The 26,496-nt window shown below is 42.8% G+C and overlaps 3 protein-coding genes across 5 annotated transcripts; 2 read left to right on the top strand and 1 right to left on the bottom strand.

The window, feature by feature from the left end:
- The first annotated feature begins 828 nt into the window (after positions 1-828).
- bphl (biphenyl hydrolase like) lies at positions 829-3,979 on the top strand. 3 transcript variants are annotated; one of them, XM_072679421.1, is made up of 7 exons: positions 829-1,032; positions 1,581-1,684; positions 1,809-1,975; positions 2,426-2,579; positions 2,725-2,856; positions 3,298-3,421; positions 3,581-3,979. In XM_072679421.1, the coding sequence occupies exons 1-7, from the start codon at positions 953-955 to the stop codon at positions 3,669-3,671; spliced, it is 852 nt and encodes a 283-aa protein (XP_072535522.1). In that variant the 5' UTR covers positions 829-952; the 3' UTR covers positions 3,672-3,979. The 3 variants fall into 3 exon arrangements, with proteins under 3 accessions (XP_072535522.1, XP_072535513.1, XP_072535503.1); XM_072679412.1 differs by lacking the exon at positions 1,581-1,684 and having other exon boundaries at positions 933-1,032; XM_072679402.1 differs by having other exon boundaries at positions 946-1,032; positions 1,581-1,975.
- Positions 3,980-4,958: 979 nt separating this feature from the next.
- psmg4 (proteasome (prosome, macropain) assembly chaperone 4) lies at positions 4,959-6,459 on the top strand. The gene is made up of 3 exons (XM_072679434.1): positions 4,959-5,551; positions 5,787-5,862; positions 6,257-6,459. The coding sequence occupies exons 1-3, from the start codon at positions 5,369-5,371 to the stop codon at positions 6,376-6,378; spliced, it is 381 nt and encodes a 126-aa protein (XP_072535535.1). The 5' UTR covers positions 4,959-5,368; the 3' UTR covers positions 6,379-6,459.
- A 1,525-nt stretch (positions 6,460-7,984) lies between these two features.
- On the bottom strand, positions 7,985-26,249 carry LOC140555976 (solute carrier family 22 member 23). Its single transcript, XM_072679391.1, has 10 exons — positions 25,068-26,249; positions 23,431-23,534; positions 20,481-20,635; positions 18,369-18,537; positions 16,335-16,462; positions 16,105-16,207; positions 14,128-14,339; positions 13,688-13,720; positions 12,316-12,439; positions 7,985-9,916 (listed from the first exon to the last, which is right to left on the bottom strand). The coding sequence occupies exons 1-10, from the start codon at positions 25,521-25,523 to the stop codon at positions 9,535-9,537; spliced, it is 1,866 nt and encodes a 621-aa protein (XP_072535492.1). The 5' UTR covers positions 25,524-26,249; the 3' UTR covers positions 7,985-9,534.
- Between the last annotated feature and the right edge of the window lie 247 nt (positions 26,250-26,496).

The raw sequence follows: 26,496 nt of genomic DNA, 5'->3' as shown, positions 1-26,496 counted from the left end.
CTAATGAGGTATGTTTAGCATTGGCTTTTGGTACATGGTGTGCTTATCTAAGAAACAGGGTTGACTGGGGTTTTTTTTTCTTCAGTATTTAAATAAATAATAAATAAAAAACAATGAATATGGTATCCAAAATTCACTCTTTTTAGTGCAAGTTGCCTAGAATTACAAGATAAAAAATAACAATAGCTATAAGTTGCTTAAATAAATAAATAAATAAATAAATAAAAATTTTCAAAGATATATTCACAACCTATACACATGTCTACATAACTTACATAAAACATACAACTTAAAAAAAGATACTCATGCTCCCAAGAAATCCTTGCGTTGGCTTTATCACGTGACAGAAGTTGAATTTTTGAGTTGAGAATATTTTAATAAACGAGAACAGACTGGTGTAATAAATAAGTTCATTTAAAAAATGTTTTCACTGGGTACTATAGGTATGAAGGTTAGTCAGGTAAAGGCATTTTATACATATGAACATTTTCCTCATTCAAAAAAAAGAAGCTGAAACGTTTGGCTATAAAAGAATCGGATGAGAATCGGTTCAAATAACGTTCATTCATGAGTTGGAAACAAGCAGCTCGCCTCGACGTCCACCTCATCTCCCAGTCTGTCCAAAAAAGCACAAAACGACTCCCGGGGGGAAAAATAGCAGACGATGTTTGCTCAAACTGAGCTGATGAAACAGAAATATAATGTCTGTTGTTGTTTTTGTTTTTTCCTCGGTTGAAAGCGAGGAATGAGAACTGATCCTTCCCACCGGTCGAGTTAGGGTAGCTAGCTACATGGATCCAGGTTTTGTAGAAAGTGCTGAAAGGAAATCTCAGACTTGCAGCTCAATGTGAGCCCCTCAGCACTTTCGCATTGGCGCCGTGTAGTTTACAAGAACAGCTTCATTTTCAGCAGAGAGGTTTCGGGTGTGCTCTTTGTTTTCAGTGCTGCTGTTATGGCGACACTGAACTGCAGCAGAGGACTTCACATATTCACTGTGCTCCGAAGAGTCTCGACAGATGGTCGTCTCTTTAGGTAACGGTAGCTAGCTAGCTAGCTAAATACGTTGTCAAATGTAGCTAGCTAGCTATATGTAAATGGTTTTAGGGTCCCGGGCAGTTAAGAAGTAATGTCAGGTTTTACTCGCTCCTGCAGGGAACATACGCGTTCAGCTACAACGCAGAACAGAGTCTGTGGCTGTGTCCGGAACCTGAGACATGCTGCCTACTTAGACAGCATTCCGAGGCAGGAAGGCACACAGTCATGTCTGTTTTAATCGAAGTTCAGTTTTCTAGCCTTTTAAAATGCTAACGGCAAGTGACAACACATCTAGCAGTGAGCTGTCGAGACCTTAAGGACGTATTGTTGCCTACACTGCCTCCTGTCCTTCTGCGTGGACAGCAAGGCATCAAGTCAGCTGTGTCCAAGTTCGGACACAGCCTGTAATTCCAGTAGTTGGTGAAAGGTGGCGCTCGTGTTCTTCGGATATGTTATGATTCCTCTTTCTGTCTCCATTGAAATTGAAATCCTTTCGCCCTAAAGTAACAAGCTCATGGGTGGTATCTTGCTCTCCCCCCCATCAGCGTGTCTGCCAGCTCTGGTAAACAGGGTGTAAATGGAGTGGAGCTGCACTACCAGCGAGTTGGAGAAGGAGAGCACCCTGTGCTGCTTCTGCCAGGAGCCCTGGGTGAACCGTCACCAACATCCTAGAATTACAGATCTTCAACATAAGCATGTTATTGCTGTGCTCTGCACAACCACGGTGAGGCAATGTCGCTCTCCTCTGTCTTCTGTTTTCGTTGTGCATACAGGCAGTGGTCAGACTGATTTTGGCCCACAGCTAGAGAAGTTGGATAAGAGGCGATTCACAGTGGTGGCGTGGGACCCTCGAGGTTACGGATGCTCACGTCCCCCAGACAGGGACTTCCCCCTGGACTTCTTCCACAGAGATGCCAAGGATGCTGTAGATCTGATGCAGGTCAAAGGCTTAAAGGAAATAAAGAGAAATTCCCTTTAGCTAAAATGTTGTGGATTGACCAAGAATTTATTTACAGGTTTATTTTATATAAAATGTCCACACACTGTTCCCAATATCAAATATATTATTATCAAAATGAGATCATTCTCGCCACTGTGATGGGATGATGAAAATGCTCATCATCAGACCAAAGTTTAAATGAATGCTAATTTAAATGCACTATAAGAATCTGCTTGCTTTATTTCCATACCTTTATATTTTATGGCATTTGGCCGAAGCTCTAATTCAGCATAGTGTGCATTTTAATTATGTTACCCCAAGGACTCTTACTACCTACCTACCTCAACCCTCGGTCTGCCGTGTGGATGACCGTGGTACGCACTGTGCCATACCAGTCATAACTGAACCCATATCACACCAACCAATGGCTCTCTCCCCTTTTTTTGTCAGGCATTGGGATTCAGAAGGTTCTCCTTGCTGGGCTGGAGTGATGGCGGCATCACTGCTCTCATCACTGCTGCTTTAAACCCTGCCCTTATTAAGAAGATAGTGGTGTGGGGCTCCAATGCTTATGTCTCGGAGCAAGATGTCAAAATCTACAATGGTGAGAGATGGGGGGGGGGGGGGGAGAGAGAGAGAGAGAGAGAGAGAGAGAGAGAGAGAGAGAGAGAGAGAGAGTGAGAGAGTGAGAGTGAGAGCCTGGCTGAAGAAACTATACACACTACAAGCAGACCTTCTGTATGTTTTAGCAATTAGAGACGTGTCCCTGTGGAGTGAGCGAATGAGGAAGCCGATGGAGGAGATGTACGGCACTCAGTATTTCACTCAGACATGGGAGAGATGGGTGGATGGCATCAGCCAGTTTACACGCAATCCTCAAGGTGAGATTATACCTTAAAGTAAGGTTGCAACAAAGAGTTCTTTAAGCATCGCAATTGCAGAACCAGGTCTAAGTTCATGAAGAACCATGTTTGCGAAGTGGGAAGAACCTTTACATCCACGTCTTCAAACCTGGTTCAAAAATGGTTCTTCATGAAGCCGAACGTGGTTGTTTTGTGGCATCGCTCAGAGAACCCTTTGTAGCAGCACTGTTTTTAAGAGTGCAGGGTCCTGCTGGGGCACCCATTGTTCATTGGTTTTACGCCGGAATTGCTCTGCCTGAATTGATTGTTCATATTAAACCCTTCCTGAATTAGAATTGGGCCTTATCAGCCAAGTACGCTTGCACATCGTGGTTACACAGTATTTTCACACTGCTGTTCACTGGGTGAAGATAAATACTATGATTAAGTGCTTTGTCTGTTTATATTTTCTTACTTTAGGTAGCATATGCACAGAGCTATTGCAGCTGATTGTCTGCCCCACACTAATTGTCCATGGGGCTAAAGATCCTATGGTCCCCTCCTTCCACCCAGAGTACCTCCTACAGAACATACGAGGCTCACGGTGAGTAGATCTCTGAAGAGCAGCTATGTGCAGAAGAGCAGGATCTGTTTTCTCACTCTGTTTTCATTTCACATATTTAACACACATCCTGTTCTTTCAGTCTAGTTCTACTTTCAAACTTCCTCTCATGTTCTGCTGGGGGTTTTCTCTTCCTCCCAGGTTGCACATAATGCCAGAAGGGAAACATAACCTGCACCTGAGATTCGCCACTGAATTTAACACACTAGTGGAAAAGTTCCTGACTGAGTGAGAGGAACCCGGGCTGAGATTATCATGCTGGTTTGTATAGAACAGTGGATAACATCACTGGTTCGCTTCCCTGCACACTATGATGTACCAGTAAGAGTTCCTGGGCAAGACTGCTAATACTACATTCTGCTAAGACCTGGTTATATGATCAAATTGATCTTGATCAGACTGTTTGCCAAATGCTGTAAATATAAATGCTGATGTGTTTTTGTCCAATCAGCGAAGGCCACTATCCAGCGTCTACCAAAGAAAAATGGCGGTTTTCTGTCTCTTTTGTCATTGGTTAGCTAATTAAAGGTGTAGACCTAGCTTTGTCTGAAGCTGTTTTGTGACAATGCTCAGTTGTTATAACATCTAAATATAAATAAAATGAATCAGTTCAGTATTGAACATAATTATTATGTTCTGTTGAACTAAAACGAAAATGCAATTATTTTTCCATAAGCTAGCATTTTTGAGCTAATGGATTGTAACAATAGATTACATTGAGACAACGGTCTCAGAAATGGCAGTTGGCCTTGTATGTGCAGAAATCAATGGAATACAGCATTTAAGGTTTGACTGCATATAAACAGGCCTGCTGCTCAGAAAAAAACTACAGGTTAGAATACATATAAAAGAAGATAACCTACAGCCAATTAATGTAAATGAAGTACAAAATAAGTATACAGAGATAGCAACAAATATATAAGAATAAATAAAAAAGGCAGTACATACACCAATTTTACACAAAATAGAAAAGAAATGTGCAATGCAGGGATGAGATGTCCAGTGCCAAGTGGGTGTGCACTCGAAAAAAACGGGCTTTGAAATAACGGCGATCACGTGATCGCTGGAAACGCAGCTTAGTTCCGTCACTGAAACGCAATCACGTTTCAGACCCGAGCGAATCGCGCTAAACAGGAAATTTAATCAAATGTGTCAGCTACACAAATTAAATAAAATATAAATAAATAAAAGTGCGCGTATTTGCTTGACTTTTTTGTCGGATGTTTTTATTTTTTCCCCCGAGCTGCCAAGAGATAATAAAAGTCCTTTTAAGTCTATCTCCTTTGTTTGCTTCTGTGTTCAGCAGATGTATACAGTCTACATGCGTGATTAATCGCGGTCTTTTATCAAGTAGTATCAGATGTGATCATTTTGTATACGAAGAAAACAAAACGATGAAATACTCTGATGAACGTGCATTAAATAAAATAAAAAAAATGTATGGTGCTCAGGTTTAAGTTTGGACAAAGTCTACCGACACACAAGTGAACCAGACAATGGTGGTGTAGTGTTTGTATTTCGAACCATTTTGCCTTCAAACGTTTTGCCCATCCCTAACGTGTGGAGGACACAGCCTGCCCCTGCCCCAGTGCGGCAGCAGTGAGGGCTTACCGAACTTTAAAAAAAAAAAAAAAACTTGGTTAAAACAATACTATATGAATGACAAAAATGACCCCAACAGAAGCATATGTATGTATATCTATAAAATAATAATTTTTTAAAATCCCCCCGAAAACAATTTCCTCTGTGTCTGTCCTCCTCCGCACCGCACGATGGCGCTGTTAGTCCGAGGTTATTGTTGAACTCAGCGGTCAGAAGAAGTGGAGTCGCTCTGCCGGACTTTCGATTTTGTTGCATTGGGGCAGCATGAAATAAAGTTAGCTAGTGTTATGCGACATTTTCTAGATTGCAGTAATACTCTGGACTAGTATGGAGAACAGGGAGAGCAGCGGTCAGTCAGCCGTTGAGGGCATCAGTGTCCATGACTTCTCGGAGAAGCTCCTGGAGCAGGCTGTGCATTTCCATGTGATGAAGCTGACCGGCGGATTCTTCCTGTGGGTCGGAACGAGCCCTGTATTATCCAACCTGGCAGTTTCGATGAACAGCAAATTTGTGAGTTTTCACATCTGCATTTCTTACAGGGGAGGCCTGTTTTGTTTATGTTCATGTTCAGCTGTGTGAAAAGCAGCGTGGATCCATTAGAAACGGAAAGGAGCTGCATCATGCCTGATCAGTCGTTTCTGTCTGTAAAGAAAAATGTGTGATATTTGTTTAGGTGTTTGTCAGTAATGCCTCTTTTGGGGCTCGAATAGAAAACCTAGGCTTATACAGGTGCTTTCTTTTCCAGGACTCCACGCCGTTGTCCACACTGGTCCTGGGAGATTCATCAGACACGACCGCAAGCTCCTTAGCTCAAAGACTAAGTAAGAGACCTCCACGCCGGTTAAATCTGGGCTGCACAGTCAAGTGCATTTTAAAAGATCAGCATTGAGCCAGCATTGCAGAGCGGTTTCTAATCATGTATTTGTTGTACTTAAGAAGAGCAGATTTGTTTAGGCGCCTCTGGGCTGCCTCTATACAAATTAAATTCATCATCCATAATGCTTATCCATTAACTGTGGTCTGTAGTCTAAATGTTTGTGCATCAGCAGATATCTGCATGTTTAATAATATCACAGCGCTGAATCTACATTGGTGCTAATAGTAATCCATTACTATTACTACACATTCATTACTACATAGGGTGTAGGCTTGTCTTCTTCACATCTTTTATTGTAAATGAAGTGCCTGATCATCTTTCCCTTTCTGAATTTGCAGCGAAGAAGACTGAGAAGCAGGTGTTTGTGAGTTATAACCTGCCAATGACCGATTCCAATTTAACACTGTTAGTGGAGAAAAGGATCAAAAAGGAGATGGAACTCCACCCTGACAAGTTTTAAACTCCCCCTTTCATCCTTTTGCAATATTGCATGTGTTTTGTACAGTACATAGGTAAACTAATAAATGCTAATGTTTACACATCTTGTGACTGTGCTGCTGTCTGTTTTCTATAGCGTACAATGATACACTCAGCAGACAGTTTGTTTGTTAGAAATGCCTACCCCGTTCAGCCAAAGACTACACCCTGCATTGCTGCCATGTATTAGCCATCTTCAAGCCATTCATCAGTGGTCAGTGTCTGACCACAAAGTTGAGCTTGGGTAGATATATTTTTAGAACCACTCTCCCAACCTAGCAATGATCCTGACTTGTAAAGATTTAAAAAAACCCTCCACAGACACCGCTGCACTTGTGTGCACTTGCTATACAGACACAACCATTTCAGTGATGTGCTGAGAACGGTCACCCACGCAAATAACATCTGGTCAGCAGCAGCCCTGTTGTCAGGTAGTAATCAAACAATGAATAGGATATTGTAGCATTTTCCCCACTTTAACAAACTCCCTTCAACTGTAAAATAATCAGGACAGCTATACTCCGGAAGAACGCTTGGTGAACACAATAGCGTGCTTATATTGATGTGACCGTTTGTAACTGGGCACCTTTTGAGAAGACCTCTATGACAGTAGTGATGTAGTATACAAGAGTTGTTTTTTATCACAATACATGTAAAAACATCAGTAACAACAGATTCTTAGAAACTACTATTTAGATTCTCCTCCATACTAAACACAATGAGTTTTATTCAACATCTGCTGCACTTCATCTAATTAAACCAGTCTAATTACACTGTTAGTAATGAAGCCTGCAGCTGATCAGTGTTTATTAAGCACTAACCGTATCCTCAATATGCTTAGAAAAGTATATTGATATCACAATAACCAAATTTATCACAATACGATAAAATATCATCATATTGACCAGCTCTAGTTTACAGATCTAGATACAAGCTGGTTAGTTATTGAAAAGGCATTTAAACAACTGATTCAGCTTGAATATAAAACACTACAGCTCAAATACCTGGAATGACTAAAGGTTTGCATGCTTTAAATGCAGCAACAAGTATTTTAGTAAACACACAAATGTATTTTTGTGTGTTGTAATTAATGCTGTAATTATTATGGGAACACTAATTATTTACAGTTTCTCAAACATTTTAATGTTAGAGACCTGTGAAGGTGCACTTTACCCTCTCTGCTCCCCGGGTGCTGGAGTTAGCTGCCCACCGCTCTGGGGGTGTGTGTGTACTCACTGCCCCTAACACGTGTGTGTGTGTGTGTGTGTGTGTGTTCACTACCAGATGGGTTAAATGCGGAGGACACATTTCGCTGTACCGTGTACACTGTACAGTGACAAATACGTGCACCTTTACCTTTTATATTTTTGCATATCAGCAACCTAATGTTTTTTTTATATTATATATATATATTATATATTTTTATTATATATATATATATATATATATATATATAAATAAAATGTATAATGTATATAGCCTAAACTTTATAAAGTAGCCATTGCACAGGTTTTGTATTAAACACAAACACATGAACATTTTTTAAGAATGCTTATTTACTGAAATGTGATCAATAAATAAATGGTTTATCAAACATTTATTCACAAGTGCAATGTCTTATAAAATGGACTATTGGCAAAACAAAAAAACAACCAAACAAACACTACTGAATAAGTCATTTAAGAGGAGTAGTCAGTTATGGAGCCATGCCGTTCTCCATTGGATGATACAAGGCCAATTATACCACTGTTGTGCTTAACAAGAAAGAGCGGGTGTTCTCTTGCCATCAGGACCTGCATTACATCCTCAACTCATTAGGTTTTGTTCGTCACTATCGGCATGAGGTTCCTGTGAGGGGGTCCAGATCGAATGTTAAAATGTCTGGGTGAATGCGATGGTTTGCTAATGGCAAGATCTAACTGGCCTTCTTGTCTAAACATAGCCTCAGATTAATGCTCACAATGTAAGGCCAGTTATTCACAGATATCTTTTTAAACGCCTTGCAATACTAAGTGATCCTTAGTAAGCCTTAGTTTGCACGAAACAGTGAGACAGCTGTGAATGTTTTGCATGTTATGTGCCATCAACAAAACCATTTCATTAACAGTAGAAATGCATTTTAGAATTTCTTATTTAAAAGCCCAGAAAACTACATTTTGGATGAAGCCAGAGACAATCCGCAGTTGGAAGTTGCCACACTGCTCAGCACACAATCACAGGAAATTGTCAGCAGCCGGTCAGAAGCCTTTCCTCTGTCTGTGCTCTGCCCCACCTCTTTTTTTTTCTTTTTACATTTCCAAATGGAAACAATAACTGTTCTAGTGTACAATTACATAGGATATTCCCTCCCATACACACTCTCTCACACACACACACACACACAAATACGATGCTTCAAAACACATCTGTGCATTCTGCAAACCTGGAGACAATTCTTCCAGGTTTTATGCTTCAGAGCATTAGGAGCATTGTTAAAAGGTAGAGAGAGCATCACTATGAACACAATCTCTGAAAGTGAACATGGCCTTAATGCTGGGTTTGTTTGTTTTTTTGTTTTTTTAAGAGACAAGGCTATGGATTCCGACTGCTTTTTAACCTCAACCATCATAATCCACAGGTTTCTCTTCACAGCTCTCACTCCCTTTCACACACATGCAGAAGACGTCACATATTTACAAATTCTAACTGACATGATTGCTTCTTTTTTTTTTGTCTGGACTTAGTGCAAAACACCAGGTAGGCTTGAGAAGACCTGAAAACTGTGTGGCAACTCCACATCGCCAACATCAACACATCGACTTAGTGGTCACTTGAAAAATAGACTTCCATTGATTGCGTGAGTGAATCAATATTAATTTTCACAGCACTCCTCCCTCTCCATCCCCACTTCAGCTGGCTTATGAGGGTTGACACGTTATGAATCGTTGCAACCTGTTTTATCGTCATTGCTGTATCATCATTCACAGGCTAAAAAGTTCCCTTGTCCTAGTGGTTTTAACCTCATGATGCATCTTTGTGCTTGCGGGCCCATCCGACCATGCTTCCACTGTTCTTCATATGGCCTGTGCTGTTTGTGTGGTTTTTGTTTTTTTGTTGTTGTTTTTTTATTTATTTCTATTTGTGTAACACATCAATGTGATCAAGTCCTGACCCCATTGGCTGTGCTGTTGCTTGGTGCTGTGCTGTTGCTCGGCGCTGTACTGTTGCTGGGGTTCACCACCTGATGCAGGGGAGTGTCCTGAACGCGGGAATACTCCCTGACCTCTTGTCTGGCCAGGAGGTGATGCTGCTCTCCAGGAAGGAGGGGCCTGCGCAGTAGCCCTTCCCCCTCTGCCAATGTCTCCGGCAGCGGCTGGCCTGCCGTCTCCGGCAACAACGGGATGCAAATGATGCAGAGGAGAGTGCAGCAGGTGAGGATGACATGATGTAGGAAGAAGCCCTTCTGGTTGTGGAGCTCCATGAGGGGCGCTGTTAGCATGCCAAACCCTGCACTCGCAAGGACCAGACCTACACCTCCACCCCTATCACACACACACACACATACAGACACACACGCATTAACAGGGTCTTAACAGAGAACACCATACAAATGACAAACTGTTGGGATCTCTATCTAGCTCCGCAATCTCTTTTAATGGCTAGTTTGCATCTTGTGTAATGTACATCGATCAGCCATAACATTAGCACCACTGACAGGTGAATTGGAAAACACTGATTATCTACAGTGGCGTCCGTCAAGGGGTGGATAGATTTGGTAGTGAGTGAGCAGTCAGTTCTCGAAGGTAATGTGTTAAAAGCAGGAGAAATGGGCAAGTGTAAGAATCTGAGACACTTTGACAGGAACCGAACTGTGCTGTTCTAGACTAGGAGGGTCTGGCGTCTTGTGGGTCTCGTGGGTGAACCTGCGACAGGATCATGGGCACCTAAGGCTCTTTAATACAATCCATGGAGGCCCCATCTTATGATTTACAGGGGCGTCACACAAGGGAGTCAGTGAGTATTCTCCAAGTGGGGCCAGAGCCACCCAAAATGTTCAATCGAGTCTTTCTGGGATATGTTCTTGGTGGTATTCCTTGACATTCTGTGCACTGGACAAAGATTGCAGTTCTTCAGTCACCTTAAATCACTTTATTTACACTTAAGTCATTTATTCCTCTGGCATTTATACAGAGAGCTGACCATTATCGTTCGCCTCTGTACTCTGATCCGCTCAGCCATCGTATTCGCTGCCAACTTACATTTCTAAATAAAGTCTCAGGGAATATAAGCAGCCTAAAGCATGCAGCCTTTTAAAAACTGCTTTCCTGATGAGCATGCTCACTATACAGCTTCAAATAGACATCATTCATTTCAATTTCCAATCACAATAAGTCTACAAAGATGCACCTCTGCTCATTCTAAAACACTTTAGGACTTGTGTGTAAAAATATAGGAATATTAAATATAGTTTTATTAATTTATTTTTGTAATCCGTTAAAAATAGGAGTGGTGTCTAGAAAGTGCTGAAATTATGTATGTTTAACTTTATTTTCTCTGGAGGATGTATTCACAAATTCACTTATTCACATTTAGGAAGTCAATAAAGTCTTCTAACTAAGGTTATAGGCCATACTTTGGTATAAAGACAGAGAAAACAAGAGAATAAATGCTCTACAGGACAAACACTTAAATATGAATAGTTTCTGCCCATTTTAGAAACAACTCCTTTTTATTTTCTGAACATAAAGAAAAAAAAAATACATATATTTTGTATGCCATTACTTATACACACATTATTTGCTATATGTTATTTTATGTATGTATATTACATATGTTATATTGCTATATGTTATATTAAGTACGCTTCAGAATGTGCAGAAGTGTGTTCTCTGTAGAAGTGCTTATTTTCTTTTGGAAAAATCATGTATACACTATATTGACACATGTATTGGGACACCTGCTCATTCATTGTGTATTTCTGAAATCAAGGGTACAAAAAGTAGAAATGTCTTTCTTGCTATTATTGGAGCAACTGTCTCTGATCGCATTCAGCAACAACAGTGTTAGTGAGGTCAAGATGCTGGATGATCACCACATCACCTCATCCATAACTCCTCAACTAAGCCCAAAAGTATTGGATGGAGCACCATCGATCATTTCAGAGCACACAGTTTCACTGCACCACAGCTCAGTGCTGGGGGCTTTACACCCCTCTAGCTCATGCCTGGCATTAGACATGGTGCCAATAGGTTCATGTTTATCTGCTCCAGAAAGTGTGATTCTATTGACAGTAGTTCTCTACAGGGTCTAGAGAAGTTGTGAGTGAGCATTTGCATATTTGTGTCAGCAATGGGTGCAACTTAAAGTAGAGTGTGATAATAAAGATATACTGTGATATAAAGAGATATAATTTGACTGAGGTGAATCAATGTTTTAGGTTTGGCTGGTCGCTCTGTTTTGGGAAAGAAGACATTCTTTTGCGTTCAATCAAGTTTCGGATTGCAAAGCTCCAGAAAACCCTCCATTCGCCAAGATTGGTCGCTTTCAGGAATCTCACCCCTACATGTTTAGTTGCGTAATGGTGCTTCAAGATTTAGTCAAAACTATGTTTTTGTGAAAAAGAAAAGAAAAAAAAAAGTTAAGGTAAAAGACACATTCAGGTAAATATAGATGCACAATAAACATGCGGGGCTAATTTGTTAACATGTGACTGGCCGTATGTGACCCCTTACTTAAAGGATCTGCTGCCAGATACCACAAGACTTCAGAGGTCTTGTAAAGTCCATGCCAAACGGTGAGACCTGTTGTGGCAGCACAAGGGAGATCTCCTTAGTTAGGCAAGAGGTACTAATGTTATGGTTGGCCGATGTGTACATATATAACAAATTGGCTTTTCTTCTTTTCATAGATGTATATAGATATAGAGCAAAATGTGACTGACCTGATGACAGTAGGTGTGATCTCCGCGCAGTAGAAGATGCTGAGTGTGCTAACAGCACGCGATGAGAACATTCCAATAATAGAAAACGCCACGGAGAACCGCCGATTCAGAGTATCCCTCAGAACTGACATCACACAGGACAAAACCTTTAAAACTTCTCCTTGGCAACATGTGTGTGTGTATTCAAATGAACAAGTTTCAACAGCCATATGGCCGTGATGCAATGAAATACACATGTAAACATCTCTGATGGAGCTAAATCATTTTTTTTTTTTTAGAATTTGAAAATCAGATCTGCCTTTTTAACAGTGTTAAAATCTCAAGACAAACAGTCCAAAACAACTTACAGTGGCATGCAAATGTTGGGGCACCCAAAAAATGAAAGAAAAACCCAAAGCAAGCATTATTGTAGCAATATTAAAATTATTGTAGCAATAGTGTCTTCAAATTTTTGTTTGGCATCTAGTTCAGTGAGATTATTGAGCCGTCTTGTTGCACTGCTCTTTTGAGGTTTCCCTCCCCAGATTTTCGCAGGTGTTTAAGTCAAGGGACTGTCAGGGAAATGGCAAAACCTTCAGCTTAATCAGTGAGATGTTTCTTGTGCCACAGGACTTGTTTGCAAAATGCATCCAACTTGTTAAAAACGTCGCTGAATTTTGGGGCGAGGATGCAAGAAAGGTTCTAATCTCATGACTTCCATGAAGGTCATATTTGTGCAGGTGGAAAAATGCACTACCACCCCGGAGTCTGCTAAACCGTCCTGAAGGAGTTTCTTAGTCTTCCAGACTTTATCTGGACCATGACCTGTCCTGGTTACTGACTTTTCTAAATTACATTGCAGACTGAGGTAACAGCTACCTGAAAAAGCTTTGCTATCTTTTTGTAGCCATCTTTTGCTTTGTGGGAGTACTAGGTAGCTGTGTAGAGCCTATGACTGATAATTGTTTGGACAAGATTTGAGGAGTCACAGTATTCATTAAACTATTTATAAAGCTATAAAGGCATTACCATCACCTGGTCACCTAACTCGGACTGTGAATGGTGGGCCAAAGCCCAAACAAGCTAATTCAGGTCTGAGACTGTGGTAAATTATCTAATTATCTAATTATCTAAAAATCGATCTTTTTTTTGAGTTGCTCAACCATTTGCATGGTGCTCTTTTCCCTTTTTTCTGACTCCATAATTGTACAAAACTAAAATAAAAAATAATAACAGACAATTTGACCAGGAGTACCCAAATGTTTGCCTAGCACTGTAAATATTAAAAGCTTACACCAAAAGTAAAGAACATATTTTTTCTTTCTTCTAGAAAGTTACTTTTTTGTAGACACAAGATTTTGTTTCGGCAGGTATGATATTTAAGTCATCTTACCTGTGTCATAGCGAAGACTGTACTTTCCGATTACTGTATTAGAAGAAAAACAAAACAGACAAGCATATTCATTAGCACGCATAGCAGTTACCTCTACATGCACACATTCAGATACACATTACCTCCTTGTGTACAACTACACACTAATACAATCAAAAAGGAGTTATTGACGCGCTGGTTGAAATATAGAACTAGCAGGATTGACATCTCTGTGACCTCCAGCCACTGTAGATTTACTGAGCTCCACCAGCAGCCCATCTTTTTAGTCATGGACTGATTAGATATTAGCTGTTCTTCCTCAAGGAGAGCTATGGAAATGGTTAAGGTTATACCTTTAGAACATTTGCACAGTGTGTGTGTGTGTGTGTGTGTGTGTGTGTGTGTGTGTGTGTGTGTGTGTGTGTGTGTGTGTGTGTGTGTGTGTGTGCGTTTCCACTCACAGCTAAGTAGGCCAAGCTGTAGCAATGAGGCTAGTGCTGTGATGATCATAAAGGTCAGGAGGCCGCCTCTCCTGCCAAAGCCCACCACCACTGGACAGAGCACCACACATGAGGCCATGGCAATGCCTGCCAGAGCATAGTAATGCAGGTGAGACGTGCTGCCCTCCAGAACACTGCGTGCAAAGCAGTGGTGGATTCCATAACCTGTCAGCCTGAGGAAGAGAAAGACAATGATGTACAAATCTAATGTAAAGTCAATTGAATTTCCTTCTTGTTTAAAATTAGCATTGTGGAGCATATATGAGTGATATGAATTTATAACCGATTGATTATATTAATGAAATGTTTGATCAGCTGTCTGGAGAGGCATTCAGCATGGTCCCGCACAACATTTGCTTTTTTTAATCTTCATTCAGAATGCTTTGTAATCCATGACTAACCTTAATCCCTGTCTGGAATGAAGCTCAGTCATGTCACTAGTCAGGTGCAATTAAAATGATTGAACAGCCACTGCAAATTAAGCTTATTAGCAAGATGTACAAACTTTCTGCTGTTTACAATAAACCCATCAAACAAGTCAAATTTCAACATTTCAACACAACTAATAGAAGAAGTGCTTTCTCCTCATTCAACACACATTGATACTTTTAATGAACCACTCCAGTCTCACTATTATTCAACCCCTTCAATCCCCTTTTACTGTTATGAACTGCTGCAAACGTGATGCATAGCCAAACACCAGCTTCTGGTAGTGTTCCTGAAGAATCCTAGCCCATTACTCTTGAGCAGTGGCCTCCAGTTCCCTAATATTCTTGGGTTTGCTGCTGCAACAACCCTCTTCAAATCCCACCAAAGATCTTCTTTGGGGTTCAAGTCAGGCGACTGTGATGACCTCTCCAGACTCTTCTGAAACCAAGCCTTGGTGGACTTTCAGGTATGCTTGGGAACATTGTCCTGTTGGAAGGTCCAATAATGCCCAAGCTTCATCTTCCTCACAGAAGGCGGACATTTTCTCCCAGAATTTCCTGATATTTTAATTGAATCCATCTTGCCCTCCACACCCTGCAGGTTTCCAGTGCCAAAGAAAGCAAAGCAGCCCCAGAGCATCACAGAGCCTCCACCATGCTTTACTGTAGGCAGGGTGTTCTTTTCAGCTTATGCTTCATTCTTCCTCCTCCAGACATACCGCTGATCCATAGACCTGAAAAGTTCCAGTTCATCACTCCACAGAACTGAATCCCCAACCCCTGTGTCTTATTTATCTGGTTTAGATTGGACTTCAAACACCACAGTCTACAAACCCAGAGTCAGCCCAGGCATTTGATGGGTTTTATCTCAAGCAAACCTGAAGAAACTAATGAAGACCTTGATTTGCCAACTGATTTGTAAATGTGTCCTGTTCAGGGGTTGCATAATGTGCGACTGCAGTGATTCATTAAAAGTGAAAACACTTCTTCTATTAGTTGTGTTGAGATATTTAAATTGGCCTTGGTTTATTGTAAACAGCTGAAAGATTGTACATTTTGCAATGGGGAATGAATCATTTTGATGACAGCTGCATGTGCAAAAGGTTTCAGACGCATACTCATCCATTATATCTTGCTAAGCTATTAATAAAAAGTTACCACATTAACAATCTACGTCTCTGGGAACAGCTTTACTGGTTTACTGGCCCAAAAATAGCACACCAATTCATCCTATTTAAGTATTTAATGGAACGTCGTCACTTACAAGAACCTGATCTGCTGCTCCAATAATCCAGTGGCACATTGTTTCACATTGCTCTAGCTAACAGAGGTGACCTTATGGTTCTAATGTGTCCCATTCTCCTGACAACACCCTTCTATGGAGATTACCTAGATGTGTGTGGGTATTCTAACACCTGTGTCAGCAACAGATGTAAACAGCTGAACGCTGAAATTAGAAGGGATATGTGGACATGTTTGGGCATACACTGTGTACAAAACACACACTTACGAGTTAACACAAAGTACTACAGTGCTCTTCCAAAGGTTTCTGGTGCTGCTCAGCTGTGTGATGCAGGACGTTCTAGGCTTCTGCTGCAGCTCTCTCTCCAGCTCTGGATACAGACATCATCCACTTTATCATCACCACCACCACAATCATCATAATTTTCTTCCTCCTAATTTTTATCAGGTTGTTTAATTTTAATTGATCCTACTAGTCCATGCCATAACACTACTTACCTGTAAGGATGCCAATGGGATCAGTTGCTGTGTCAACACCGTTACTCCGGGCAATAGAGTACATTTGCTTCTTTGCTCTTTGATAGTGTTGTGTGGCCAGCAACCAGCGTAGTGACTCAGGAAACACCCTGTAGAGGGAAAATTGGGGAGATAGCACGTCTCATGATTCAGCGTTAGGGTGCATGTTTATGCTAAAAGGGGACTGCCATCCGGGAATACAACTGCCAAGTCTAGGGCATAAATGGAGCAGGGGGGTGGCTTATGGGACTCAAGCCCTGGATGTTTTCTTGAAAGCCCCAAATCTTTTTTTAGATATTAAAGTTTGTTTCCCCTCACTATCTCTGACTGGACTGGCAAAATCACTGCCCAAACGTGTTGCGTGTCCCCACAGACGTTATAAATAAGGACACTGGATGAACTATGCTCTCATAAAGCTCAACGTGGTGTCTGTTTAGAGGTAAAGTCCCACCCTTCAACAAAAAGAGCCATTTGGCTTTCTGGTTAACAAGGGTCAACATGCTAGTGTGGAAAGACCCCTCTGTGTGCAGATCTGGCAGGTGCAGTAACCAAAATTACCTGGCAAATTATACAACTATAATTTGTTTCCAGTTTTGATAATCAGTTTCCATTATTTTGGTCTTTTCCCATTCACTCCATCACCTCTGCTTGCTAGCGCTAGTTAGATAACCATGCAGCATCAGCACCAACGGGTGAACAATTTGTTGTCCACAGTGAGCGTGTGACGTTGTTAGCATGATTAAACACTTGCTAAAAAAGCTGTGGTTAGCTAGTTAAATGCTCTAACAAAATAAATGTAAAACTAAGTTTAAAGTTATTTACAATAGTTGGAATGTAATGAATTCGACAAGTTAGTTGAGGTTAGCAAAGTTACTGTGCTGATCCCAAGTTAAGCAAACTTTGAATTGAACATTTTATTAGCATAATATAATGTTAAAATTGCTAAATTTAAGGCCTAATTGTAAATCATCTGTTTTATACATTTCTATTGACTTCGTTTATACTTAGTGTAGCTTTGCAACTCTGCGGGTACATGGGTTTTTGTGTTAATTTGAATATTTCTTTACCTAAATTGTGAAAGTGAGTATGTTCCTGGACATTAGGACTAAGCCCTGAATGTTATAAATATCTGGCTCCGCCCCTGTTCTTGAGACCCCTGGACAAAGTTTCTGAACTGTGAATAAAGTTATATTCAACAATAAACAAGAATGGGTTATTTTTTGTGGTGTATGACTTGAAAGAAAGAAAATAAAGGAGTATTATGCAAATTTTTGGGCACCCCATAAGATTTGAGCTCTCATATAACTTATATGGCTGTATGAAGACAGCAAAGCATTTGTAAAAACAAAGGCTGGAGATTTCTACAGAGAGCTAATGATCCTAAACACAGCTTAAAATCTACAATGGACTACTTCCAGAGGCACAACAAGTACTCCATGACCATATACAAGAGGTTTTCCATCATGGGGATGAAGAATTTAACTCAGCAAATAACTATTTAACCATCCATATGCTTCTTTGAATTTATTATAGTTCAGTAAACAAATTACTGCTTTTATTAAAGAACGCTAAAAACATCTTAGGCCTTTACAGTTGCACTACTGTAACAAATCAAATCACTGCCTTTTTGCAGTATTACACAGAATCCAGTAGTATAATGTAGAATCCTAAATGTCCATCCAAATTCTTATAGTTCACTCCACTTTTACAGTCACACAGACTTATAGGAACATCCCAACATCCTATAACCATATGTGGAAGATACAGCCTGAACCCTTCTGTGACTGTAGAAGATACTTTTTCTGCAGTAACTACAATGCACTCATTTATATTTAGGCCTCCTCACCCACTTTAAAAACGTTACACCTTCACTTCACCTCCAAACTGACACCATCCTCCTGCAGACTCCAAGCCACAATTACGGCATCATCCTCCCATATACCACTCACATGTAATCAGAATGTTTGCAGCACATACCAATTATTTGTTCAGTATATAGAAAGACTGAAGACTTACCACACGTATGGAAGCATGAGGATGAATGGGACGATGATGAGGACCTGAAGAATCTGCCAATCGCGGCACACTGCTGCCAAGCCAGGCATCAGCAGCTGCCCGCCCACCACAACCAGACTGGCAACCATCGTCATGGAGAAACGCCAACCAGGCAAACACAGCTCAATCCCTAAGAGAGAGAGCCGCAAGGTTATTAAAACAGGAAAAGGACACACACACACACACACACACACACACACACACACACACACACACACACACACACACACACACACAATAGGACAACATGAAGACAATAAATTCATTCTTGTTTTGAAAAGCTTTTCTCTATCATTTAACTGAGTGAATACTGTTGGGTGGGGGAGTAGGGGTGGGGGGGGGGGGTGCAAGATGATTGCTCTTTTGTTCAGTGACTCTTTCTCCATCACTCCCTTTGTTGCTGAAGGGTCCTCTGGTGCTGATTACCTCAGCCCACCTCCTGCACCCAGACTGAAAGTGATCCACTCCAGAGAGGACACTTTCACCCTACTCACCCTAATCTGCTCCCTCCCCCACCTCCCGCTTACACACAAACACATACAGAACACCTACTGCAGCTGGATGAGAAGAGAAAAAGAAGAAAGCAAACACTACAACGCACACAATGCTAGTGTAGCGTTTCACTCAGCTCAACCTAATTAACCCCATGTGTGTCTTTGTCCATAAATCATTAACATCACTGTCATCATCATCATCATCCAAATGAATTCCCACCAGACCACTTAATCCCATTATGAGTAGATATCAAACAAAGTGGAGGTATTCAACTATTCTGCCGTATTATTCCTTTCCTAAGAATGGTCGTCAATTTGTTCTTTAAAAAAAGTCCTAACAAAAAGTCTAGGTCAGATTCATGATGTGTTTTTGAAGCACAGAATTGTTCACAGCTCTGCCTTTACACTGATGGATCCCATTGTCCCTGCAAATTGAACAAATCCCAAGTGAATGTCAGAATCTTCGTAAAGCTGCATGAGTGGGTTTTAAGGAGGATTTCTTTTCCCTAAGAACACAATAAACACAAAAGGAACTAATGCTAGGTGATAGATCGTCTGTACCAGTACACTGTGTACCATTGCATACACTGTGTGCTTTTTAATAATATCGCCATAGCGTAACATTGCCTGACACCGTTTGTCAGGTTTGCAAAACATTCTTTTAACATACAGTAGCAGTACTCAGAAACCCTTAACGTAATTAACATAACAGCTGTGTTCCAAAGCCTAGGCTGCAGCCGAGGTAGAACTGTCCTAAAAAGTCTCCTTCCTTTGGCGTAGCCTTCGGCCACACAGATGGATCAGTCTAACCAGGTTGTGTGGCAACATCTTCAGAAGGGCCCCCTACCTCTTGCAGTTGCAACGAAAAACATAAATTACATGAATTAATTACATTTATTATAAAAACTAACATTTTAAAACAAACTCAAGACTTCGTTTTCCAACATTTTTGTGTTGCCTATGTTGTATGTGCATAAAGAACTCTATTCTATTCAATGATCAGGAACATCATGTTGCGTAGGCTGCATTTCTGGTCTGTATAGGAAGAGCACAGGCTTCGCTGTGATGCAGCAGCCGAGAAATGCAGCCTAGGCTCTGGAACGCAGCTAGTATGACAAGTGGCGCGAACCAACAAGGTAAAGAAAGTCAATTTTGATTTCAGCTTGACTTTAATTAACAGGGAGCAGAAATGAGTCAACGCAGAACTCACTTTTAAAGTGAGCTATGCTCTTTGCTTAACTCTAACTCTGTCAGCAATGCTTAAAGATTTGTCATCAAAAACCCTCTGTGTAAGCAGCGTTAAGTAATTGAATCAATCAATTACGGAAACAAACGATCAAGTGCAACGGAGAGGGAGCAGCTGACATTTAAAAGCAGTCTGCTGTGGATGCCGTTTACAAAAAAGGAACATTAGCTAAGCTAAGACCAAGGATGCATGTAATTGTAGCATTTGCTGTACGCTCATTACAGCACGAGATGTGTGACACGGATCACGACCCAGCAGCAGAAGATATATGGAGCAAATCATACCCACGGTGTCAGGGCTGAAAGGATGAAGGAGAGAACCAGCAACACCTACTCAGTACGAAGAGTGACAGCCTGATCGCAGCAAGGCAAAAACCCTCAAAGAAGCGCAGAGTACTGAACATGGCCACATCCACAGAGAAGGCCACGGCCAAGCCGAAAGCGAGCACGGACACCACCGACACCAGCAGCACCGGAATACGACCTAACCTGTGGGGGGAGAGCAAGACAACAATTAGAGGGATAGAGGGGTATAGAGGGGTACACAACCAACACCCCCAAGCATCATTAGACTGCAGACAACTGTGTTATCTGCTGTTTTTTTTAGTCCTTTCTAGAATGTGATGAGAAGGTATCTACAGTGTGTAGGCATGAGGCTCAGTCTACTGGCATTTCAATAGGACAGTTTTTGGTTGTTCATTCACTTGATTGAATTTGAAATGGAACAGAGACTACAAACTACAAAGACTTAAAACTGAAGTTGCTGAGATGTACGCTATATGGACAAAAGTATTAAGACGCTGATGCAGTAATCAAACAAAATAATGAGAAAACATTTCAACAACACCCACAGGAGCTTTTATGAAATCCCATCCTAAATTCATAGGCACTACTATGGAGTTGCTTCCCAGTTATGCAGCTCTAACAGCTCTTCCAGAATGATTTTGTACCACCATGCCTTTATGCATTAAGATTTACTGGATCTAAGGGCTCTATGTCAACCCCTGAAATGTTCTCCTGGCATTCACCAAACCCAAACTTGACTGCCCGTTGGAAAAGCGTGATTCGTCACTCCACCAGAGTCCATTGTGTTTGCTGATGCAAGCCTTGCATGCAGCTGCTAGTTCACAGAAACCCATGCCATGAAGCTCCTGGCCCACAGTTTCTGTGCTGATGTTAATGCCAGAGCAGGTTTGGAACTCATTATTGAGCCAGCAGAGCGTTGGTGACTTTTCTGCACCATGTGTCTCAGTACTCTGTGATCCTGCTCTGTAACTTTCAATAATACCACTCACAGTGGATGGTGGAACATCTAGGAGGGAAGAAATTTCATCAGCTGACTTGTTGCAATGGTGGCGTCCTTTTACAGAACCACGCTGGAATTCAGTGAGCTCTTTGAGAATCAGCCATTCTTTGACTAATGTGTGTAAAAAAAAAAAAGACTAGCATGACTAGGTGCTAGATTGTATACATCTGCGGCAATGAGACTGAATGATTCAGTAATAAACAGGTGTGTCCCAATACTTATGTCCATATTGTGTAAGTGACAATGCCATAGTTAAAAGCACTATTTCAATAGAAGCAGACTTAAGCAAACAAATAGCAGTATATTTTCATATACATATTATACAGGCCTACACGGTTCATAGCATGGATTAGACAAATTTACAAGCTTAAATAAAACTAGCACTTGTTTGGGAATCCTTTGCAGACTGCTTGATGTCTGCAGCCCATAATCATCACCAACTGCTGGTGGCAACTATCTGCTGGCAGCTATCTTCTCTGTGATGTTCTACCAGGAGCTGTAACGCATCCGTTTTCTGTTTCGGGTTGTTTTGGGGGCTGTTTTGCTTCAGTCTTGTCTTTAGTATATAAAATGCTGCTGTTTTGTCCAGGTTGGGTGACTGGCATGGCCAGTTACCAAGCACTCCACTAATCAGTGCACCTGACAAACGCAACACATTTGCTTTAGCATAATGTTGTCTCGCTCTCACCGGCCCAGTCGGCCTCTGCTCTCTCAGGGTCAGGGGTCACCTAATTGATTATTTCTTTTGGCTCCTTTTTCTGCCATTGTGGAATATCCCATGGTTTGGTGCCCTTAATGCTGTGGGAGGTCATCTGAGCTTTGAACACCCTCACCCTAAAAGCGTGGGAGTGTGTGTGTGGGGGGGGAGGGGGGTTGTTGGTGGAGATAGGGAGAATCAAATGGGGGATGTCATTAATTGTTCTTCAGCAATGGTTTTAAAATGCTTGCGGCCTTTGATATTGATGGATCCGTAAATCTAGGCTGCCAATCCTCTCAGCGTACGTGTGTCACCAGTCAGGACACGAGGCTTTGTGGAATTTAGGAGGCGTTTTGGAATTTAGGAATTACATAGTAGTGATGGTGAGGGAGCATACTCCCACTACAGAGTCATTTAAGGACAGGATGCTTGGTTAAACCAAGAGTAGTTAAGGTGTTCCTGTTCACTCCATCATTCTTCCTGCAGTCAATTCATAAATAAAGAGAAGTGCACCACTACTAGTGTACATTGCACCATATTTGACAGATGAGGTGTCATGCTTTACATCATAAGCAGTCGTAGGCTTTCCCCCCCAATCACATGTTCCAGATCTCTTTCTCTAGAAACATCAAATTTTCATCATATCGGTCCTTGAACTTTCTTTTCTAGAAGTACACCCTCCTTACACTCATATGTTCTTCTTCTTCTTCTTACCTACCAGATTCTCATGCCAACATCCTGTATATGACAGTTCTCCACAAGATCCTTGCCAGACCTAACACTAGTCACTGGCTTCTCATGGATCTTCTCTTTGTGCCTCTGTTTAATCTTACATATACATTTTCCTCTGAAGTGGTTCAGAGGAGAACAGGTCTTTTTCCTCCTCTGAGAGTTTCCATCTCATGCTTTTGAACTTTTCAGTACTCTTCAGTACTGATTCCTCTCAGGCGTTTCTTTCCTCCCACTGTAGACTCTTGGCTGGACCATTACAGGTCTGGACTGTTTAGCTACTTGTGATCTTGACTGGTCAACAACAGGAACCTTATGAAGTAGAGCCTGAGGTACTGGCACACTGACCACTTATGGGTGAACATGTCCTCAAATGAAAGCAGCAAACTAGCCTTGTTATTTTCACAAGCAAAACACTACAACTATGTCACTGCACCTAATGTGTACACACCTGTGTTTCCCCTGAGTTTTTGATGAGTGGAAGCAAGTGGGTTATAAGCAGGAGAAAAAATGAGGACCTCTGAGGTAACACTGGTCACTGCAAAAGCTTACCAGTCTGCCATAGCCCCCATCAGCAGGTAACCAAATATGGATCCCACCAGCAAAGAGAACTTAGCAATGTGGACCTTCCACTCTTCATCACATACCAGCTGCCACTGTGGAGATAGAAAGAGGAGGAGAAAGACAGGGCGTTACCACGGTGCTCACGAACACACATCCCGAGGACAGCTCGGTCATACCACGGTGCTGCTTGTTTAGAGCTTGCTAAGTGATACTTTAAAGCACATAGTGTGCACTTAACTACAGAAAAGAGTATATACTTATTCTAAAGGGTGGTGGAACGCTCGTGTTAGTGAGTGCACAATGAAGGTCCCCGAAAACAAACCCACAATTAAGCCGCTTTATATTCACAAAAATGTCTGGTACTCCATGTTAAGTATGTGGAGAGCTGCGGAAAGGCAGCAGCAACTGAAAGTTAGGAGTGAGGTGAATTTGCACCTCATAGCCTGGCCATTCCTTTACCTCCAATTTCAATATGTAGAGACGTCATTTTGAGACATTAAGTGCTTCATTAACATGCATTAGCACATCTGTCTGCCTGAAAGAGTAAATGCAGCAGACCAGGAGTGTGGAAATGGCCTTACACACACACAGAGCATACCATCACTGCATGCTTCCATTGCTGGCCAATAGCCCATACATTCAATGACTGAAATGCAGGCACAGTGGATAGCACATTTCTTAGTGGATCATCTACAGTCTACGCTAATTAGGTTCTATGTTGTCCTATTAAGGGTCTTTTAACAGGTCTCCATCATAAAAGGATGTCACCATTTGATAATGTAAAGATCCTTTTAAGCATACAAATGTAAGGTTTGGGTCTTCTAAAGGGTGTACACAAAGTGTGTCTTAGCCAAGAAGGTTTGTAAAGGGTTCTTTAAAGAACCATACTGTATTGTAAACCAGGGGGGTAGGTTAAGGATCCTGAAAGAGGAAACTCGTGTAAGACAGACCATCACTGACTAATCTTATCAGACACAAGCTGCAAGTTCCAACTGTTCTCAGTCACATGTTCTATCGGTGCAAAGCAAAACATCCCCTTTCCGCCCCCACGTACACACACGTTGGGGCCCCCCTCAGCCGGGACATCCTAATCTTATCGATAGACTATGCAAGTGCCGAGAGAACACAGCGTATAGGCACGCTGACGTCTACCGCTGCTGAGTTGGTCTAGTGGGAGTACAGCTAAGGCCAGAGAGTTATCTGTTCAGGACTGAGGTGGGTGGGTTGGACTGCTGGTCACATTATCAGCCGCTGCAGCCGGCTGCGTTCATCGGCCGAGTACGTGAGCCCTCAAATTGCCATTAAAGCGCCCATGTCATCCTATTCTCCGTGTACCCCCCCCCCCCCCCTCCTTCCGTCCTATACCTGCTTCTCGAGGGCCTGATTTTTAAGTGCACACAAGCCTCAGTGTTACAAAATGAGGTCAGACTCGGAAAGAGATTCAGCCCCGCGAATAAAAAGGGGTCCGCTAAAAGATGCAGGGGGGTCTACAGGGCGTGTCTCGCCTCAGGTACAGGTTGAGGTGAAGTTAGTGTAGCGTGCGCGAGAGGGGGGTCTCCTTCATACACTGAGCAGCTAGGTTTCCTCAAGGACGTGAGATTAGCGGTGCACGGTGACTGCCATACCTTGGTGACCACGTTCTGCTGCAGTCCTGACTGCAGCTCGAACCTGCCCTCGCCGCACATGCACGGCGCGCTGGCGTTAGCAGCGGCATCGTCGTCGTCGAAGTCCTCGGCCGCTGCTACTAGCGGCTCCGGCGCAAGAAGGAGGCTGGATCTGTCGCTGGGGCCGGGGCCGGGGCTGGCGCTCGGCATCGCGAGCCCGCTCCCGTTCCTCGCGCACGCGCTCTTAGGCTGCGCCAACAAGAAGGAGTCGGAGAACTGACTGAAGGCGATGAGCAGCGCGGGCACCCATGTCAGAGCCACGAGGCGCCGCTGGTATGACCCGAAGCCACCGAGGAAGGGCAGCACGGCGGCGTCCACGCGCGACAGCAGCTTGGAGGAGCCGCGGGGCTCCGGCGTCTGCGGCACGGCGCCGTTTTCCGGCAGCTGCTCCAGTCCGTCCAGCCGAAGCGCGGCCATGGCTCTGCCGCCGTCTCACATGCACTACCGCCGCGCGTGCACAGTCTATTGTCTCTGCGAAAGAGCCGGCACGCCGACACACACACACACACACACACACTCACTCAAACACACACAAACACACTGCTGCTGCGGCAGAAAATGGGAGAGTTTTCTCTTATAGCGTGCTGGATCTGTCGATAAATCCAATCGGGCAGAGTAAGCTAGAGGCCAGTTTGATAGATCGCCCAAATGTGGCAGATAGAGCCGTGTGAACCAACCAGCGGGTCAGGAGCACCGCACGGCATGTCCTGCCTCGCCTTTGTGAGCCTCCTCCGGCTTCAGATCATGCCATCGCGGGGGGCTGCTGCTGCAGCTGCGTGCCAGGAGCTCCGGTGGGGGCAGCGCGTGGTAAACGAGGCCCGCCCCGCGTCCCCCCAGGGTCCACAGGTAACACACCTGTCTCTGCGGCGATCGCGGGCAGGTGTGGCTCCGGCACCCATCCCTCGGTTCTCTCCTCAAGAGCCCCTTTCACACCGCTCCTCTTCGTAGCGGCGCTCGGCGGTATAATTCCTTTAGGGGGGAAATGCGGCCTTAAAAACCCGCTCTCCGTTCGAGGTCCTTTGCTACAGTAGCCGCTTTTACTCGAAACCGGTCTTGTTTCTTAGCGCGGATCGAGGACTACGCGACCATTTTCGCCGGCGATTCAATTCAATAGCCTCCACAGAACCGGGCAGCGCACGCCCGCAGCATCCAAATGAAACGCCCCTCTCTACAGCCTCCCCGCGCGCTCTGATTGGTTAAGACGCACGGGACGATCTGACCCCCGGCGTGTGATTGGATGCAGGAGCAACAAAGAACCTTTGTGTGGCCTCTTGCCCCCACGCTCCTATTGTAAACATGGTGTTGCTCCCAAATAAGTTACCCGTCGAACTGTCCGACCTCAACACAACCCAGGCCGTTACCCTGATCGACACACTTCAGGAGCACACTG

Source organism: Salminus brasiliensis, chromosome 1, assembly GCF_030463535.1.
Source record: "Salminus brasiliensis chromosome 1, fSalBra1.hap2, whole genome shotgun sequence".
NCBI classification, from domain to species: domain Eukaryota; kingdom Metazoa; phylum Chordata; class Actinopteri; order Characiformes; family Bryconidae; genus Salminus; species Salminus brasiliensis.
This window is presented reverse-complemented; position numbering and strand designations above follow the sequence as displayed.